The sequence below is a fragment of the Lonchura striata genome, chromosome 1 (assembly GCF_050655825.1).
Source record: "Lonchura striata isolate lonStrDom1 chromosome 1, ASM5065582v1, whole genome shotgun sequence".
Lineage (NCBI taxonomy): Eukaryota > Metazoa > Chordata > Aves > Passeriformes > Estrildidae > Lonchura > Lonchura striata.
Window position 1 is genome coordinate 46,105,662 of NC_140703.1, and position 19,942 is coordinate 46,125,603.

At 34.7% G+C, this 19,942-nt stretch overlaps 1 protein-coding gene across 4 annotated transcripts in view; it reads left to right on the forward strand.

Moving 5' to 3' along the window:
• The window catches only part of ATM (ATM serine/threonine kinase), a 56,729-nt gene that overhangs the window by 1,198 nt on the left and 35,589 nt on the right, over positions 1 to 19,942 (forward strand). For all 4 annotated transcript variants that reach the window (XR_014954015.1, XR_014954016.1, XM_085576006.1 and 1 more), the window contains exons 2-29: positions 645 to 745; positions 831 to 943; positions 1,494 to 1,639; positions 2,054 to 2,218; positions 3,038 to 3,203; positions 3,482 to 3,720; positions 4,477 to 4,640; positions 4,875 to 5,044; positions 5,593 to 5,964; positions 6,493 to 6,687; positions 7,028 to 7,123; positions 7,622 to 7,847; positions 7,976 to 8,107; positions 8,841 to 8,966; positions 9,088 to 9,177; positions 10,108 to 10,276; positions 10,931 to 11,130; positions 11,667 to 11,749; positions 11,838 to 11,993; positions 12,463 to 12,538; positions 12,676 to 12,806; positions 13,156 to 13,276; positions 14,318 to 14,494; positions 15,264 to 15,433; positions 15,760 to 16,006; positions 16,574 to 16,692; positions 17,939 to 18,065; positions 19,279 to 19,478. Coding sequence is in view for 2 of the 4 variants with exons in the window: in XM_085576006.1 (XP_085432132.1) it covers positions 674 to 745; positions 831 to 943; positions 1,494 to 1,639; positions 2,054 to 2,218; positions 3,038 to 3,203; positions 3,482 to 3,720; positions 4,477 to 4,640; positions 4,875 to 5,044; positions 5,593 to 5,964; positions 6,493 to 6,687; positions 7,028 to 7,123; positions 7,622 to 7,847; positions 7,976 to 8,107; positions 8,841 to 8,966; positions 9,088 to 9,177; positions 10,108 to 10,276; positions 10,931 to 11,130; positions 11,667 to 11,749; positions 11,838 to 11,993; positions 12,463 to 12,538; positions 12,676 to 12,806; positions 13,156 to 13,276; positions 14,318 to 14,494; positions 15,264 to 15,433; positions 15,760 to 16,006; positions 16,574 to 16,692; positions 17,939 to 18,065; positions 19,279 to 19,478 (4,448 nt within the window). In the remaining 2 variants the exon portion in view is untranslated. The remainder of the gene's footprint in view (positions 1 to 644; positions 746 to 830; positions 944 to 1,493; positions 1,640 to 2,053; positions 2,219 to 3,037; positions 3,204 to 3,481; positions 3,721 to 4,476; positions 4,641 to 4,874; positions 5,045 to 5,592; positions 5,965 to 6,492; positions 6,688 to 7,027; positions 7,124 to 7,621; positions 7,848 to 7,975; positions 8,108 to 8,840; positions 8,967 to 9,087; positions 9,178 to 10,107; positions 10,277 to 10,930; positions 11,131 to 11,666; positions 11,750 to 11,837; positions 11,994 to 12,462; positions 12,539 to 12,675; positions 12,807 to 13,155; positions 13,277 to 14,317; positions 14,495 to 15,263; positions 15,434 to 15,759; positions 16,007 to 16,573; positions 16,693 to 17,938; positions 18,066 to 19,278; positions 19,479 to 19,942) is intronic.

Genomic DNA, 19,942 nt, shown 5'->3' on the forward strand with positions numbered 1-19,942 from the left:
GCAAAAGTAGAAGCAGAGGATTTAAATAGAATGTCATGGTTCTGATCTGCAACATCGTAACTTCATGTAATACAAGGTCTAGCTAATTCAAACCTCTATGGAAGAAGAAGCATACTTTTAAGTGATGACAGAAGGAAAAGTTGTTTTTTCATATGACTGATACTTAATCATCCTTTGGCATGTTTAGTCCCTGGGGATTCATCAATAGATAGTGCATACCTATGAAAATTTACAATGTGAGGGAGCATTTTCCAGGAGGTGCCTTCTCCTGGCAGTATCAGGTTAAGAGGGCTACTGAAAGTTAGGTCCACTTGCCAGAGTGTATTTAGCTCTGTCATTCTTACTATAATTGTCCTCTCAATTGTCTGCCCAGGTCTACTCAGCGCTCATGGGAAAGGGAGGAAGTCAGAATTATGTGATGGGGTTCTCTGCAGTTATTCTGTGACTGTTGTCTGTGGGAATAGATCGCATTCTTGACATGAAACTGCTTGAGTTTTCAACCAATAAGACTGACCCAGCTGCAAATGAGCTTTTTGGTGAAACATTGAACATCGTGGTTCTGTTTGATACTGGACTTTCAGTATACATTTTTACTGGGCTGCATGGTCAATAATTACTATTTTATCCATTTCTTCTGTGTGCAGATATAAATGACTCTTCTTTAAGCTGAACCATGAGTCTTGCATTACATGATCTGCTGGTTTGTTGTCGTCGCCTTGAAAATGAGAAAGCTGTGGAGCGAAGGGTAACAAGTTTTCTTTTGGGCAGTATACCTCAAATCGCAATGAAGGGAATCATAACAAATTATTCTTTTTGTAATACATTTTCAGAAGGAAATTGAAAATTTCAAGCAACTTCTCCGTGATTCTGAAACAGTTCTCCAGCTGGACCGGAATTCTGATTCTAAACAAGCAAAGCAACTCAACTGGGATGCTGTATTTAGGTAGCTTCTTGGTTTTGTTTGTGAATGGTCACAATTTTCTTGAATGGGACATGAATTTAAATAGAAGGCCAGAAAATCTATAGCAATTACATGACAAATACCGTGAAAAGTGTAATTTATTCATAGATCTAAGACATAATCCATATATTAACTTCGAATTATAAGGAAATAAGACTTAAAGGCTTTTGCAGTAAAAGCAATGATAAATACTTCTTATTATTTTGTTTTATAATGTTGCAGCATAAATAAAAATACTTAGCAATGCTTTTTTCTTAATTGTAAGTTGTATGTTTAGCACTGTGCAAAGTTTAAAGGAAAGTTTGATTCCTACTCCAAGTTGCTATGGGTTATTTTTAAAACTTGCGTCTCCTTTTATAAGCTGTTTTCCAGTCATGCTTGGACTGTAGTGTATTTCAGTTGGGTTTAGTCTTTGATAATCACAATTGTGAGAAGAACAGGAACTGGCATTTTAGTCTAAACCAACATTTTCCTATTTTACTTCAGTCATAAATGAGCAGATCCTTGGTTAATCTCTCCTTTATTTTTGAAGTGTCTTGCAGAAATATTTCCAGAAAGAACTTAAAAACCTGCAACTGACAAAACCAAATGCATCTGCTTCAACCCAAACTGCAAGACAGAAAAAAATACAAGAATTTGGAAGTTTGGTCAAATATTTCATCAGATGTGCCAATAAACGTCAGTAATACGTATTATCATATAGAGATACTGGTTTGGTTTGGTACTTTGCTTTCAACTTTGAATTTATCTTTGAAGTTACCAATGTAGGGCTCATCATATTTGCTTCCAGGTTTTTGCTATTTAAATATCTTAAGGTGAATCTGTCACTTGTGCTCCTTATCTGTCCTTTTTGGTGTTCACAGTGCCTTTTTCTAATTACTCAATGTGTCTATAACTGATATATCCTCCCACTGGTAATTTATATTTTAGAAACAGTTTAAGAAAATATTTCCTCATAGAACTGTTTCAGAACTGTAAGTTTGGTGTTGTTTTGTTTTTTTTTTAATTGGTAACATTTACAAACAATTAATTACAGATTTATTTGGTAGCATTTGTGTTAATTAAATAGTCTCATGTCGTTTCTTCATATAGGAGGACCCAGACTGAAATGTCAGGAACTTCTGATTTATGTCATGGAAATAATAAGAGATCCAATAAGTTGTGCTGCTTATGGTTCTGACTGTAGTAGTATACTGCTAAAGGATATCGTCTCAGTAAGGAAATATTGGTGTGAGATATCCCAGCAGCAGTGGTCAGGTAACATTTTTGAGCCTACTTAGAGATGTCTTTTCCTTTTGTAGAAACATATTTTAGATGTGTTTTCTTTTGTTTGATGTCCTGTTGTGTGAAGTAGTACAGAAAATATGGAGTAAAGCAGTGTCAGCCTCTGTGGGCTTACACTTGAAGTAAACAAAGCAGCAAGGATTAGGATTTGATTTTTTTTTCTTTGTGTGTACTGTTTGTCTATTGCTTGCTGAAGCATAAGTACTTCTGTACGGTCAGGTCATGTGTGCATGGTCTGCGCAGGTCACTGGAAGAGAACACAGGCATGGGGAGCCAGTGGGGCTTGCTGTGGGGTGGTTAGTTCCTTTAGGAACATGAAAGTTAGCTGAGTCTGTGTATGGGCAAAACTGGGAAGTGTGGCAGAAGAAATGTTGACATTAGGTTTTAAGGAGACATTAGGTTTTAAGGAGTACAGTGGAATTTAGTTACTGAGGTGAGGCAGGGCTGAAGGCCATAAATCTAGAAGAAGTCAGACTTTAATCCAGTAAGTGAAACAAGTTGTTTTTATTAAAAGAGAGTTATATAATCTTTGTAAAGGTTACTATAACCTTTTCTTGTGATTCCACCTTAATGCTTGCTCATAACTCTTGGGGTACATTAGAGAAGTCAGGTTTTTTATTTATAAAATCAGAGATCTATTGCTGTTGAAAGTAAGAACATGGATACTAGCTGTTGACCACAGTGTGGTAGTCTCTGTATCTTTAATGCAATATTTTGTGTCAAGACTTTTTAATGTAATTCTCTGTAATATATATGTTTATACTTACCTCTATTTTTTTAATGCATTTGCAGAGTTGCTGACCCTCTATGGCCATTTATACTTCAAACCTTCAGGGAGCATTAATAGAGTCTTAGTGGCTAGGATAATTCATACACTTACAAGAGGGTACTGCTTCCAAACTGATGGGTTGTGTTCTGACATGCTTGCCTTCTTTTCAAAAGCAATGCAGTCTGCAAGGTATGTTGCAAGTGCTCCTTTTGTATGCTAGAAAATAACTTATATTAAGTGCTCGGGATTAGACTTGAGTGTTAACAGGTAATACTTCTTCAGATGTATTTTCTTCTACCTTTGAATGTCAATTAAGGAACTTGTCTAAAATATTAATAACTGCTGCATTTGTTAGGCAAATACTATTCAGAATGTTGTTACTTGTTAGTATTTACATTTAAACAGCACTTATGAAAATAAATAAGATAATTTCTCTTGGAAGTTTAAGTGTTAGGTTTGTGTTACAGGCAGGAGAGGAATATTGCAGGCCTGGATCATATTGTTGGAGCAATGAATATCCTCTGCAACAAGTTTGCTGACAACTGTCGCATGCGGATTTGCAAAGTAGGGGAAGAAATTTTGCCTACAGTGCTTTACATATGGACTCAGTATAGACCAAAGGATTCCCTGAAAGAATCAATAATTGAGTTATTTCGTCTCCAAGTTCATATTCATCATCCAAAGGGTGCAAAATCTCAGGGAAGAGGTACCATAAAAAACTTTTTTTTTTTTAATTGCTGCATGTGATTGTGCCAACTCTGAATTTTGATACTGAGCCTTGGAAACATTAATGGTAGTGATGATTATTCATCAGTAGTTTTATGCTACAGGTTAATACTTAGTGAAAGTGAAAAGAAATTTTCAAATTTTATCCCCTGAGAGCATATTAATTGTATTAAATTCCTTTAAAGGTTGGGCCATCTTTTAATCAAAAGGCAGTTTCAATTGCTAAATAAAAGTACCAAGTCTTTGGGGAAAAGAAATAATAGTTTAGATTGCCAAATACATTTGGTGTCTTACCAGATCTATTTAAACCCAGAAATTACTTACAAAAATTATAAGTCAGTTGATTCTGACTTACACTATAAAATGGCTCAGAGAATATAACTCAGTAATTATGTTTGTTTGTCGTGATTTATTGTAGTTCTAGCATAATTCTTTTTTATACTTTGTACAAATCTATCAATTACCTTTAACTGTATTCTTTCCAGTTAGATGAAGAATTGTTTATTAGAAACTTAATTCCTATCCTAATTACTTCTTTATGCTGATTAAGTTATTTCTTAATTTTTCCCCTTTTTTACTTTATTCGTTCTAATGTATAGAATTTGCTTTTCAGGCCTGCACTTGCTGAACTTTGTTTGCCTTACTCAGATTTTGTCTGTATTTTGCATTGTCTGGGTAGGTTTACATATTGGGTCAAATGGGTGATGCTATCTTTTAATTGTTTTTGCATGTACAGCTGCATATGACTTAACAAGGTGGCAAAGCATCTTACATAACCTGTATGATCTGCTGGTGAATGAAATAAATCTCATCAGTAGCCGTGGGAAGTATTCTTCAGGCTCACGTAATATTGCTGTAAAGGAAAATTTAATTGAGTTAATGGCTGATATTTGTCATCAGGTAACATTTTTATTTGAATATAAGATTGACTACATAATTACTGAGCTGTATGTTTGACTGAAGTATTCATACCTTTTGTCTGTGATCTGTTGTGTTTTGTTAATTCTGTACAGTTTAGAAATGTATTTTGCTTGTGTTTCTTGTTAGGCTATAAGTATTCCAGTTTTCTTGTAAAGACTGCTGCTTTTTTTTTTTTTTTTAATTTGCATACTTCTAAAATTCTCTTTCTGAAAGGTTTTTACAGAGGATACCAAAGTCCTTGAAATTACCCAGTCCTATGCTGTTTCACAAAGAGAGTCCAGTGAGGACACGGTGTCAAACAAGCGCAGGAGGATTGAGCTTGGCTGGGGTTCCATTCGAGATAATGTGCAAAGATCCCAGAAGGATTTTGATGTCATACCTTGGTAATAACATCTTTACATGAAAAAAAGTATCACTCCAGACATCTTTTTACATTTAACAGTCTCCTGAATATGTTGTGCCTTTAAGTTGGGTGTCTGGACACGCTGTGATATATATCTAAGCAGTGAACTTAGATTGTCAGAGCATTTGGAAAGTTGCTCTAAGCTGGCTGTGGCATAGTACAGTAACCATTAAGATTTTGGCCGTTTTGGACTAGTTCACAGAGTTTTCTGTAATACCTGTCCTGAAAACTATTCCAAGGCCTGGCTTCTTACCTTGGACCTTGATTGAGGGGTATTTTTTTTTGGCATGAGGGACCTCTGAACTGTAAGAAACTGTTAGTGATAGTGAGGCTAGATGAACAGTCTTTACAAGTAGAAATGGTAGAAATACTGAATCTTTAACTTTTGATAATAAACAAATCAGCTCAATCCTGGAAAGTGTACATGAGAAATGCAATTGAAGAAGGCTTTGTTTGTTTGTTCATTTACTTCTGAAAATGCTGATTTCTGTATATTTGGTATTGATTCCTTCACTTTCTGTTTTCAAGGTTACAGATTACAAGTCAGCTAATATCCAAGTATCCCACGAGTATTCCTAGCAGTGAGCTACCTGCCTTACTCAATGTCCTTCACCAGTTACTGCCTCAGCAGCGCCGAGGAGAAAGGACTCCGTACGTGCTGAAGTGTCTCACAGAGGTAGCTTTGTGTCAAAACCAGAGAACTGATTTGAAAAGCACCCAGAAGCTGGAGCTCCAGAGAACCTGGGCAAAGATCTGGACTCTTACCATTCGCAGCGTTAGCCTTCAGCAAATTGAAGTGGAGAGCTTTGGGCTGCTTGGAGCTATGATTCAAGGGAACCTTGTTGTAACAGATAAAGAACTCTGGAAAATATTTTCAGGACCTGCATGCAAACCTTCAAGGTAAAATGGAATCAGTGGTAGTGTCTTGTGTCTGATTCACATTTCTCTTTACTGTACAAACAAAACAACTGTGTTACTCAATATTTTTGTTGATGTGACTATATTTCTGTTCAAAAACTGCACACATTTGTGTTCTAAGCATTTGAAATTATCATAAATACATAAAAAGACTGAAAGCAGAGGCAGAAGAGACAAGCATCTTCACATTTAGAATATAATAAAATTTTAAATGGATTAAAAATTTAAAGATCTGATAGACAAATGTTGATTTTTTTGAAGTTAAGAAGGATGTTTTCTTCTGAATTTTTATTCTGAAATAAGTACTCTGATATAGTCGTTAAGATAGGTAGGCAATGTCTGTAACAGCCAAGAAAAAGCAAAGATTTTAATTAAGGAATAGACCAGTATGCATGCTTTTTAACTTGCTTGTGTACTCGGTGCTTCTTGGGCCTGCAGAAATACTCACTTTGCTTTAGAGTGTTAATCAACAAATACCACCTGGTTTCTCCCTGTTCATTTTTGTTGCAGTTCTGCTGCATGTTGTTTATCATTAGTGATGTCTGCCTACTCAGTGCCAGAAAATTTGGACATAGGAATCGAACAGAATATTTCTGAGAGTAATCTGGGTTCTGTGCTAAGGGAGGCAATAATGAAATGGCTCCTGTCCAGCAATTTGGAGGAAGAAATAGATGAATGTGCAGAGTTACCTCCTGTGCTCCTCAGGTAAAGTTTTTGTGGCATAATTTTACATGCAAGCTCCCCCTGTAACACAAAAAATTCTGCATGTAAAAGCATATTATATTAATGCCGAATTCGGATACATTAAAGCTTAAGCAGAGTCTGTAGGGTTTTTCAGCTTCCTGTAGAATGTCATTTTGGGGATATAATTTGGTTATCTGCCCATATCACAGTAGATACATGAACTCTGCATTAAAAATCTTCAGTGAAAACTTAAATTTCATTGAAGATACCCTGTTAATCTGCTCAATGTTTGTGTGTGCTTCAGGAATCCCAAGAGTTTGTCTGATTGCAAGAAAATATTAAATTATTTTCTTTCTTACAGTGATTTTCCTCATCTTGTATTACAAAAAATTCTTGTGAGCCTTACGATGAAGAACTGCAGAGCCTCCATGATGTTTTTCCAAAATGATGCTAAATGGTATGTTTTTAAATTAATCATTATAGGCACTTAAGCTAGGAATGCTTCTGCATCTTTCACCAATGCTTTGGACTATATTCAAAGTTTCTTTTTAATAAGACTAAAATGTGTTTAAATTGTTCTGATGCAAGATAAGACTTACCTACTAGAAGTTAAAAATACTAGTTTCAGGGGCTTTGTGGATTTCTGCTTCAGCTGTGTCAAGTAGGCTGAGGTCAGGGACTGTAACACAAAGCAGATGCTGCTCCATAACTGCAGGAGAAGGTATGATCTGTATGCAGGCTTCTTGTTTCCTTACGGTTCAGTTAGAGGTAGAGTGGTATTGTCCATTCCACAGTGAAAGTCATGTCAGAAAGCAAAGGTCAAACAGGGTTTGGAAGTGCAAAAAGATAAAGTATTTTATTTTACTTTTGTATATTTCCTGTATTTAAATAATAGTATTTAAGACTTTTAAATTATATACTGGCTGCAAAGTAAAAACTGTGTCTCTTCTTCAAGTGAGCAGCATGTGCAAGGGAAAGAAGAAAATAGTTTTTCTCATGTTGAAGAGCTGTACCTGCAGACTACATTTGATGAAATGGATATTTTCACTAACTTTGGAGTAAATGTTGCAGATAAAAATGTGACTGGTTCAAGACTTGCCATCAACCAAAATCTTAGGGAAACACTGGAGAACTGCCTTTTAGCAATGTCAGAAAAGCTTTTAAGCAGTTGTGGTCCTAAGGTAAGTTAGAAATTGTTGTTACATCCTTACATTTGTGCTCCCAAGCAATCTATTTCCAAGGCAGAGTGTATGCATTCTATATTTGGTGGTGATGAACCACTGGTATTTATCCTGTGTATTTGATTTAGTCTAAGGCTGTTGCTGCTGAGCACCTTGCGCGATGTGTCAGTCTCTTGGTTGGTGTTCTGGGTTGCTATTGCTACACCGGTATTTTTAAAGAGGAGGATGCCTGTAAGTCAGCGTTGTTCCAGAATGCTAAGGTAAGCAGCAATGCATTTGGGACCTCTTGAAAATTAAATAAAGCATTGAATATAAATTCATTCATAAAATTCTGTTTGTGTTGACACAGAATAGTACAGGTATCTCTTCAGAAAAAGGTAGCTTAGAGAGGTTTAAATATGTTTCTGCTGATGAAAGAGGAGTCACTGAAATTCTGTCAGTATACCAGCTCATGAGTTTTGCAGTGGAGATTATTCTAAATATTGATATATTTCTGAGTAACGCCTTTCAAAAAAATAGAAGTCGTGGACGTGTAGACAGAGAACTAATTACAGGATAACAATTTTCAGGTCTTTTATTCAGGAATTTAAGGAATTTTATTCAGGAATTTATTCAGGAATTTAATTTGATGGTTCAAATCAGTATGAAGACAGCTATTGCTATTATATTTATTATTAGTACTATCTGAGGTGGTTACTGGTTTAAATACAGAAACCCAAAACTTACACTTTATAGAGATGTGTTGTATTTTTCTTTTGTGATGAAAATATTAGTGTTTCAAGCACGCATAAGCCGTGGTTTTGTCACTACTTGAGCAAAAGTGAGCACAGCAAATATCACAGAAAAAAAATGTGGATTCATTGATGCACTCTATGGATATCAAAGCTGTATGAATGAGAACCATTTCCTTTTGTCTTTATGTGTGTACTGCGTAGGTGCCAATGTATAAGGGCATTTCGCTGAGGTTTTCTAACCATGTTGTATTTTTTCTAGTCTCTCATTCATTATGCTGGAGAACCCATTTCCCAATATAAAAACAAACTAAATGAAGATACGTCGATCAACACACTGAGGACTTTGATAATGCAGTGTACAAAATGTTTGTGCAATTGTACCAAGGTAAAGTTTATAAAGGAGTTTAAATTTCTTTCTTCATTAACAAGATCAGGAAATTGAGTATCATACCTTTAATTCCTGAAAAAAATTAATTGACCTATTTGTACCTCTTGCTTCCTTACAGAACAGTGCTAATAAGATGCTGTCTAATCTATTCCTGCGTTTGTTAACATCAAAATTTATGAATGATCTGATAGATATTTGCAAGAATCTGGTAAGTACATTCTGTCTGTTTCTGAATGCGGTGCTCTTCTGTGAGGGGATTGTTTTTACAGCACAATAATCTGGAGGCAAACCAAACGAGTTAAATATTATTGTAAAAAATAAATTGAAATACATTGAGTTTTATAGAGAATTCCTAACCAGAAACATTTCTTTTTAGCATTTGAGCACAGGCTTAGGGTAAAAAGAAGAGCAGATGGATAACATTTGATGAAGGTTAGCGTTCCAGCTCACATTAAAAAACAAATTTCTGCTGTTTTTCATGGTTTTAATACTTTTTTGCAGTAGAAGTATATACAAAATAATTCTATACCATTAGATAGGTAACATTAATGCGCTTGTAAAGCAGCAGGGTTTCTTGTGTTTATTATGTGGGTATTAAATCTTACTGTAAATTACTCCTTTCCCACTGGGAAAAGTGGAAGTGTGGCTAGCACAATTCTTAAAACTCTTTGGCACATGGTGCTGTAGTCAGGTCTGGGTAGGCAAATTCCTGCTTATCAGGTGAGGAAGAGCTGGGGGTTTTGCCATGTGTTAACTTGTCATCTGGTACGGAAAGTGGTAATTAGTTTGCCCTCAGAAAATCACATGGCTCCTTTTCATTTCTCTATAGTTACGAAGTATGGTGAGAAGTTGGTGAGCCTTACAGAGAGAACTGTTTCTTAAAAACTAACACTGTCCTTGGCAGAATCTAAAATGCAGAGGTCTGTCTGAGGAAGCTTCTATCCTAAAGAGAATAGATCAGACAATGTATAGAAAACAGGTTTATCACAAAGGATGAAATTCATCAATTCAGTGTCACCCTTACTGTCTTCACTGGTTCTAGTTACTGGAAAACTGCAGTGTCTGTCCTTGTGCTATGTCTGTGGTGTTTCTCCTGTCCCTAAAAAACAACTTTAAAAGGCTGTGGTGTTTTTGTCAGATGACAGTTACTGGAAAGCCAAGTGTACTGGGAGAAGTGGATCTCAGAAATGATCCTGAGGAGAGTATGATGGAAGTAGATAACCAGGCATCTGATGGTTTGTTTGATGATCATTCAGTGACTGACATCAGTGATACAAATGAATCTGGTGACATGCAAACTGTAACAGGTAAGTCTTTTCTATCTCCAGACTACTTCCAAAAGCTTGTTTTTGCAAATACGTCTTTGCTTAAAAGTTACTAAGGTACAAAATTGTTCTGCATTTTTAGTAGTTGAAGCAGGTAGTGATTGAACCAGGTACTTTCTAAGCAGTAATAATTTTCATCAGTGTTTTAAAGATGTTAATGAAGTGTTTGAGCTTATTTAGAAAGGAGTAGTGTATTTTTAATTTTATAAATCAAATAAGGCAAGAAGAGAGACTTAACATTTTCAGAGTCAGACAAAGGTTTTGGCATAGAAAAGACTAGAAAATGTGTCTGTAGAATACTTGTCTCTCATTAGATTGTGCTTCATTATCTTAAAAATAGTCCTATTTAACTTTTCTCCTTCTGCTGATCAATAATTCTTGACACTATATCTGGACCTTCAGAGGGACAGGAGCATAAATCTGTTTATTCCTGTTAGGAGCTACAAGCACTGATTTTACCTTTTGTTTTAAATTCTTACTTAAAATGCCCAAGCTGCTCAATAACAAATGAACATAAAGGTTGCTTGTACTCTATCTTTTTTTAGAACTTATATTAGTTTTGCAAAGACTTAAAATGTTACCACCTCTTCTATTGCCTTTGGAGAAGCATTTCTTACATGAAAACCTTACTTCCAGGTGCTTTGAGCCCATTGGCTGAAGAACAGTTGACAAAGCAGGATTTACTTCTCCTTGAAATTGTGAGGTTCTTGTGTATTTGTGTAACTACAGTCCAAGTTCAGACGCTGAGCTTCCGAGCCTCTGATATTCGGAGGAGGCTGTTAATGCTGACTGAAGGCAGTGTCTTTGACAGCGCTAAGCCGCTGCATCTGCACATGGTGAGTATGAGGGGTTTTTACAGCAGACCCACTTCTGTAATTGTACTGTTACTAAATTTGCATAGTCTTCTCGATTACACATTGTCTTTCTCCTGTCATCAGTCCCCTGGGAAGACTTAAAATGGCTACAGTTGGTGTTTTTTAAGTGTGCTGTAGCCAGGAAAACAGCGGTTCGAATTCGTAAGACAGAAAATGAAGAGTTGAGAAAAATATATCTCTTGCCTATAGAATTAATTATTTGTTAAAGAACTAGAAACAGTCTCTGCAGTAGAATAATATCTGTGGCTTAGTTTACAAAGGATATATTTTTTACTGCCAGAACTAAAAGTTTGGTGATCTTTATTATTATGTGTTGGTGTTTGCATGAAAACATCTAACTGCAATTGCTAATGATAGGTGTCTTCCTTCATGGTTTTGTGTAAGACTTAACAAAAAAGTTCCTAATTCTTCTTTTTGACTACTTATTTTTCCAAGTACTGTTTATCATTTTAGTTTTGTTTGGGCTTTTTATTCCATTTGGGCTTTTTATTCCACAGTACTTGATCCTGTTGAAGGAGCTTCCTATGGAAGAACACTTCTTGCCTGCAGTCGATGTTGATACGCTTCTTAAGCCTCTTTCGTAAGAAAGAAACTATTCAGCATGTTTTACATCTATTTCGGGGGATTTGGTGGCTTTTTCAAGATATTTTTTCTTTTTTTCTTTACAGTAACGTGTGTTCTTTGTATCGTCGAGATCAAGAAGTTTGTAAAGTAATCCTAAATAATTTGCTCCCTATAGCAGCAGGGTTGGCCCAGTTAGAAGAACCTACTGAAGAGGCAAGGATTGCCAAAGGACAGTTTTTGACAGTTGTTGGAGCCTTCTGGTACGTTATTTATTGCAGGAGTCTGTTGGACATAACATTTTTTGTTTTTTGGTTTTTATCTTTGCTGTCAGCAAGAAGACTGTAGTGCTGCTGCATCTCTTGCTAGTTTTGTGTACTGTGGAATCTTTATGCAGCATTTAACTTCTCAGATTTTGTGTGTCATTTGTAGCAAAAATATTTGTAGCAAAAAATTAATCCTTAAGGTAGTACCAGAATAATAAACATTACACTGATGTATATAAACAAAGACTTGATTCTATGCTGAATTGTATCAGTTGTTATGACAAGGGCTGAACTTCAGCAACCCAAAAAGAATATGGTTTGCAATTACCAATAAAAATGTCAAATCCTCCCAAACATGCCCATGGAACACAAAAGAGTCAACTGTGAGCAGCAGAAACTAACTTGCAAGACTGTTTCTCAAAACTGTGGGCAACTTTTTCTGTTAATCGAGTTTTCCTTGTTTTAGGCAATTATCTCAAGGAGGGAAATGCACGGCATCAGTAAGAGTGGCCCTTTTAAATTGCATGAAAACCCTGCTTGAGGTAATCCCAGATTTTCTGACATTGATCAGCATACTAAATATTTATTTAAGATGTACTTAAAAAGAGTGTATAAATATCTTCTACATATTGCAGTGTATCTCCTCTACATTTTGAATCACAATATTAATGTTCTTCAGGTTGATCCTCATTGCAAGTGGGCAATCCTTAATGTGAAAAATAAAGATCTGCCTGTGAGTGATGCTTTCCCACATTTCCTTGCAGACAGTCACCATCAAGTTCGAATTCTTGCTGCAAAGTCAATTACCAGGTGATAATGTAGATATCTTTTCTGTTTGTGAGAATAATGCTTAATTTCAGTTAAATTGATCTCACTTCTGCTACTGCATAGCTGTTCTTTTTGATACTTTTGTAACTGCAATTTTGTCAGAATATAAAAGCCTGTCAAATTTTGTTGAAGTGTTCCAACTTTGCATTTCAATTATTCTGTGATGTGAGACATCAATATATAGAGAGAAATGCTCTGTAAGAAAATAAAGAAAAATCTATATAAGGCAATTAAGACAAAAATAATTATACTCATAAAATGGGAATCTTACTGGTATGCACAACATACATTCCTTAGTGTTATGCTAATAATTACTGTTCTTTTTTTTAAGTTTGTTTCAAGATGTGAAACAGAGAGATTCTTCTGGAATGTCAAGACCTCTTCCCCTGAAGCTTCAGCAAAAGGCTTTTGAGAATGCATACCTCAGAGTTCAGGAAGGAATGAGCAATCTGGTACCAACATCTAGTCATTAGTTTTGATATTTTGAATAAAATTACATTGTTACGTTTAGTTTTCTGAAAAAATAATTCTTCTGGACTTCTGGTAATCTGAGCTCGTGAAACAACGTGATAGGGAATTTCTTTAATATCCAGTCACTCACGGTTTTGCCCACATTAGAAGTCTGTGAATTTGTAAACTGTATGTTTCAGACTGCTCTTCTTTATCATACTATTTGTTGTTGGCAGGTTCAGTGCTGTAACACTTAGGAATCATAGAAAAATGTAGCCTCAAAGAAAACATATAAATAATGAATAAGGAGCAGTGTAAACTAAATAATGTGTTTACACAGTATTAAACCAGATATGTAAACTTCGGAAAGATCATGTTTCCAGTGATATTAAAGCAGTGGTTTTCACAAAACTGACATCTGCTTAAAAATTTAAACTATTCAGAAGAGGCTTCAAGTGAAGGAAATGCTACACTTCAGTGCAGTGACTGTATATACAACAGTGTGATGTAGTACTGTGCAATTTCTTAACTTTTTTTTTTAGGGTCTTTCACTTTTCCTTCTTTCTTGCTATCATGTCATCTACTTCATCTACATTTTCCCTTTTTTTCTGTCATGCTGTTACCTACCTGCATGTCACTTCTCATCCCTTTGTCTGCTGCAGCCTTGCTGCTGAGGCTTCATGTCTCTGTCATCTTTCTCATCCCTCTGTACTTTCACCTCCAGCTCTTTGTCATCGTCTGATTTCTTGCTTAAAGTCCTTGTTCTGTCCCCTCAGCTTGGTGGTGTCTGTTAGCTTTTCCCCTTTCACTGCAGTTTCTTGTAACTTCATTTAAACTCATCACTTGTCAACCAGGGGAGAACTGCATTTAAATAGCAAGGCAGTTCTTCCCTATATGCCTCAAGGAGTAAAAAAAGGAGACTTGACTTGTTCAGCACTATTTATGTCAATGCCCTTAATTTTAAATTATTTATGCTGATTTATTAACTAGGAAATTGCTTTAACAGAATATTTTCTCAAGGTCTTCCTGATTTCTTACTGAAGGTCAGGGGTGATACAAGTCCTGAAGATCTTTTGGACAAACAAAGTAATGGAAAAGCAGTTTTGCTGTTGCTTATAACCATGGTTCTGTGCTGCAGCCCAGTCTGTGAAAAGCAAGCTCTGTTTGCTATTTGCCAGTCTGTGAAAGAGAATGGATTAGAGCCTCACCTTGTGAAAAAGGCAAGTCTGACATTTCATTTGATATTTAGGTTATAAATTAAGGTTAGGTTAAGACTGGAAGACTACAAGATGTTTTGCTCAGTACTGAAATTTGTTAAGTATTGTAAAGGTATAACTAATGTGGTACTTACATAACTGAATTAATTTGTCTTTATATTTAATGACTTATAATGAAATAATGAAGATCAATAATGAAATCATGAAGAGCAATTGTAATGGTAAATTTTGTGTGTTCAAAGCCTAGATCTGAAATACAAATAGACTTTTATACGTTGAATATTGCAGATTAAATTTTAAAAAATCATTCTGCCCAGAAGAAGCAAGCTTTTTATGTGGAAAATATGTAAAATAAATGCAGTTTATTGGAAGATGGTATGTATCTTGTGGAATTCTATTTTGAAGTTCACAAGGATGTACTGAAATGATTGCTGTTTATACTTCAGCCTTTCATGCCAGTAATTTTCTAAATGCAGATGTTTCTCTTATCCTTTCTATTCACTGCTTCCTGTTTTTGCACACAGTCTGTACCCTGCAAAATGTGTACTGGCCATCTTTTCTTAATTTCTATGGGTTAGTTGTAGTTCCTTGATTGCACTCTTCTGAGATATGGCAATACGAATAATAAAATGGCTTATGCTAAACAAGGGCTGAGTTACACAAATATTCATTAAAAGGCTGGAGGGTACACATGGAGATGTAATATTGTCAGTTTGCCATAATACCATTTATTCTCTATGCTATTTTTGCATTACTTATTCATGCATTTCAGGTTTTGAAAAAAGTGTCTGACATTTTTGGCTATAAAAGTATAGAAGACTTCATGACATCACATTTAGACTATTTGGTGATGGAGTGGCTGAAAATAAATGACACTGGATACAGCCTGTCTGCATTTCCTTATGTTCTTCTGAACTATGCTAGCCTTGAGGAGTTCTACAGGTAAGTTTGCTAGATGATGAAAGTATTATTTAGATTTTATGTACAATCATGACACAGGATCTCAAATTGCTAAATGTAGTAATGCATCAGGATTTTGTTGTAAGGTGATGTTTTGAGATCTTCTGAAATGTATTCCAAGCATCATGTATGCTATATTTATGCAGGTAAGATTTTCTTCTTTTTTTGTGTATGTGTAGCAGTAGCTAAACAATGATTGGAAGTTTAATTATACAGTAGAGGAATGGTATTTGCTATATGATGCTCAAGTTTTTTTTAAAAAGTATTTTTAAATAAGGACACTTTGGAAATTTATTTACTACATGTAGGTCTTGTTACAAAGTTTTGGTTCCACACCTGGTGATTAGAAGTCAGTTTGAAGATGTGAAATCACTTGCCAACAAGATTGAGAAGGATTGGAGACAAGTTCTGGCAGACTGCTTTCCAAAGTTACTTGTCAATATCCTCCCGTACTTTGCCTATCAAAGCCATGAAAAGAGTGAAGTAGCAGAGCAAAGAGCAATGGCTTCTAAAGTCTATGATGTGCTTAAGGATGAAAACTGCTTAGGAAAACAGGTATGTGTAAATTGAGTTCTATGGTGTTTGACAGACCAGAATGAAAAAATCATATATTATGTAAATAGTTCAAATTTATAGGTTCAAAAGTAGTATTTTACTGAATTCAAACTAGACAAATTTTATCCCAAAGATTTCAAGGAGCTGGTCAATAGAAACTTTCAGGCAGAAAGTTGACTGAAGCATAGTTTTTTCATAATGCAATACATTTTTTTTACCGTTCATTGTACAACCCTGAGTTTCTCTGTTGTATATTTGTCACATTTTCCTCTTAAAATATTTTGTTAATGCTTTTGAGGAGCCATCTTCTCCAAAGGCAAACTATGTTAAGAACTAGTTGTAAAGTGAAACTTCTTTTTTTTTTCTTTATACTGTAGGGAAGCAGATTGTTCTACCTGTGACTGCCATAGAGAAGCTTAACCAGGCTTAATTGATGAATTAATTGTATGTCATGGGTGATGGAACAAGTAGAGAATCTAGACCAGAAGTAGGCTTTCTCAGAAGCCAAAGAAATAATTGTGGCTGTAATACCTTTTTCTAATTAAAATGCTGTTTTTCTTCTTGTAGCAAATGGACAGTTTATCTCATAGTAACTTGCCAGAGATTGTGGTTGAACTGCTGATGACTTTACATGAACCAGCTGGCACCACAGTTGAAGAAGGGTCTGATCTAAGTAAATATATAAGGTATGTACGTGCAAATTTTCTAAATGCTGAGTGTGTTTGTATAACATTGTGCATTAAAATTTGCCCTTCAGGCATAAGAGGAGGTAACCCTGAAGCTGAGAGGGTTTATAGTTACTAGTAATGATTTATCATAGTCATACCTCCTTACTCCTCAAGATCAGGAGGAGAAGCTGTGCAATACTGCAGCTCGTGGAAGGAATGAGCAGTGGGCCAGGGAGTGCGGTTGTATGGTGTTGAGCTGGACTGTTGTGGCACTGCCAATTGACATAAGTTCACATTTAAATGGACTGCCCTCTGTAAAATTGGTCAGGTTTTAGTCTCTAAATTAAAGTGATTTAATGGTTTTTAATAACTTGAAGTCATGGAGAGGGTAAGTGAACTGTTTCTTAGTGGTTCTTGCAGTGACAGCTCCCGTCTTTGGTAAGGAGATTGGTTAAGCAATGACAAACAAACTCCTAAATAATAGAAATAGCCTAGTGCCATAAATACCTTCTTGTTTATTACCTTTTCAGTCTTTGTTGTTGTCCTAAAATATCCCTATGTGCATAATAATTTTTCAGATTTTTATTTTCACATACAAAATTTTTGGGAAAACATTGCATTTTGTAAAGTTCTTGAAGAAGATAACTTTATTGTAAAAATAGTAAGTTGAAAGAATCCAAAGCATTTCTATGAAAATCTGCCAAAAGTTATATGGCTGAGAATTTAAGAGCTCTTAAAATAATTGTTTTGCAGTGATTTTATTAACTGTGGTGTCTGCTTGTAAACAAAGCTCTTCTTTTTAAGAAGGAAATGGTAAGAATAAGAGTGATGAAACTTCGTGTATGTGCTTTTATTACTACCATGATGCATTTCTTTTCTTTTTGAGGTCACAGAAAATTTCCCTACCCTGTATTTCCTCAACTGAATTGTTCCCACAATTACAAAATGCAAAAGATTTACCCATGAATTGTAACTAGATTTTTTGCTAAGTACCTTAGATGAGACATATGTATGGGGTTTTAACAATGTGATATTTCAAAAATATGTAAAAGAATGTTAGAAAGTACAGTTTTGAAAGCTACTATAAAGGAACAACAAGCAGCTACAAAATGAGTGTCACTTTTCTGAATGCTTTTGATGCTTCTTACTGAAAGCAGATATTTTCTAGGAATTAATGTTATTCATTAATATTCACTTATTGAATTAAATACAAGTGGTTTGACTTTTGAGAAGAAAAATATAAATATCTTTTTTATTCATGTAGTGAACTGGATCCTGCTCCTAATCCACCTCATTTTCCATCTTACGTGATTAAGGCAACCTTGGACCATATTAGCAACTGTCATAAAAGCAAGTTAAAAAGTATTGTAGCAGTTCTTTCTAAAAGCCCTGTAAGTATTATGATGTATAATGTAAGAAAATAATGATTTTTTTTTTTCCTGTAGAATGCAAAATTTTTATTTTGGATACCCTTTAGTTAAATTAGACATTGTCATCATTTCTTTGTAAAGAAAATAAACAACCTTAGACCCTTTTCTATTCATTTGTTTGCCTTTTGAAGTGGAAGATGTCCTAAATTCAGGGACAGAGTTATGTGCATTATATAATTATATTAGTTAATTATTATATTATGCGTGTAATATGTCTTACATAACTGTAAATTATGTAATTAGATGCATTGTATAACACATATAAAGTAGAGGAGATTATTTTAAAGGTTGAGAAAATCTCTGTACCAGGCACAATTTAGAATGTGGCATATTTGTCACATGTCTGAAGAATGTTTTAAAATAATTATATTTGGTCAGTTTTAACTAACTACAACCTACAATGAAATTATAAAATTGACTTACTTTTACTGACAAGGTGAAATTTTATACTTAATGGTATTTTTTGACACTTGATTTTCATTTGTTAAAGGCAAATATGAAAACATAGGAAATTATACGGCTTTATAAATCATAAACATATTAATGTCTTCTAAGTTTGTTCCTTAGAAATGTATCTGTTTAAAGTTACGCTGTTTTATTGCATATGTTGTCAACAACTTCTGTTGCCTACCTATAAATACTCTAAAAATAGGAAAAAAACTTTTCTAAATCATGTTTTATCTAACTCTTTTGAGTGTAAAAGTTAATATTGCCAGCTAGTGGAGTAGTTTTTTTAAAATGTTACACAACCTGCCTAGTATTTTTTAAGTTTACTCTTTTAACGGTTGCAACCTGTACAGCTGTGTTCTGTGAAATATTGCATCTTGCACACATGAACATTATGTTTGAAAAAATGCAGATTGAGCTTTTACCTGATGTATTCATGGTTTTTAGTTAATGTTTCTCTGTTGGTAGACATTGCCATAACTGTTTGGCTTTCTGAAAAATGTGCATAGCATTTCTCATGTAGGGGGACTAAAGAAAGGAAAATTAAGTTATATAACTTATAGTCCTGTTTGGAGAATTGGTTTCTCTGTAGGCTTTTTGTTTGCTTAAAGCAGTAAAAATAATGGAGCTTTTTTTGCCTATTTTAGGTTTGAAGTTTTTGAAGTTTTTTTCTTAGCTGTATTAACATTATGAATATTTTTTTTACTCATATTTTATTCATTTTTAGGATTCATTCCAGAAGATCCTTCTAGCTCTCTGTAAGCATGCATCAGATACAAAAAACATGTATAAGAAACACAGAGTTCTTACAATTTATCACTTGTTTGTTGGTCTGTTACTTAAAGAGATCAAAGACAGTTTAGGAGGTGCCTGGGCTTTTGTCCTCCGAGATGTAATTTACACCCTGATTCACCACATCAACAGCAGGTAAACAAAGTAATTATCTCTAGTTCTTCCTGTCTGTGCTCCCTTGCTTCTGTAACCTTACATTCTGATATTGCTAGCAGATGTTAATTAATCTGTCATATTAATTATAAATTGCTAAAATTAAAAAATCAAGTTGCTATTCTTTTATAATTTCAGAATTTAAACATTGAACTCTTACTAAAATATGGAATGTTTTGTGCTAGCCTTGTAGTTAGATTTTTGCTATATTGCAGGTTTTGTATCTGTAATAGGCGATCAAATTGTAGAAATAAGCAGTGTTAGGAGATTTTGATGACAGAGTGTTTAGGAATTTCAAGCATATGGGAGAAAAATTAAAAATGGGGAATTAAGTGCAAAGTAAGCACATGTCAAATAAAATGTGCTTATTGAGTGTTGACATTTAAAGTCTCAGTACTAAGTACCTATAGCAAGTGAGAATTGTACATGTTATCTTAGCTTGCCTT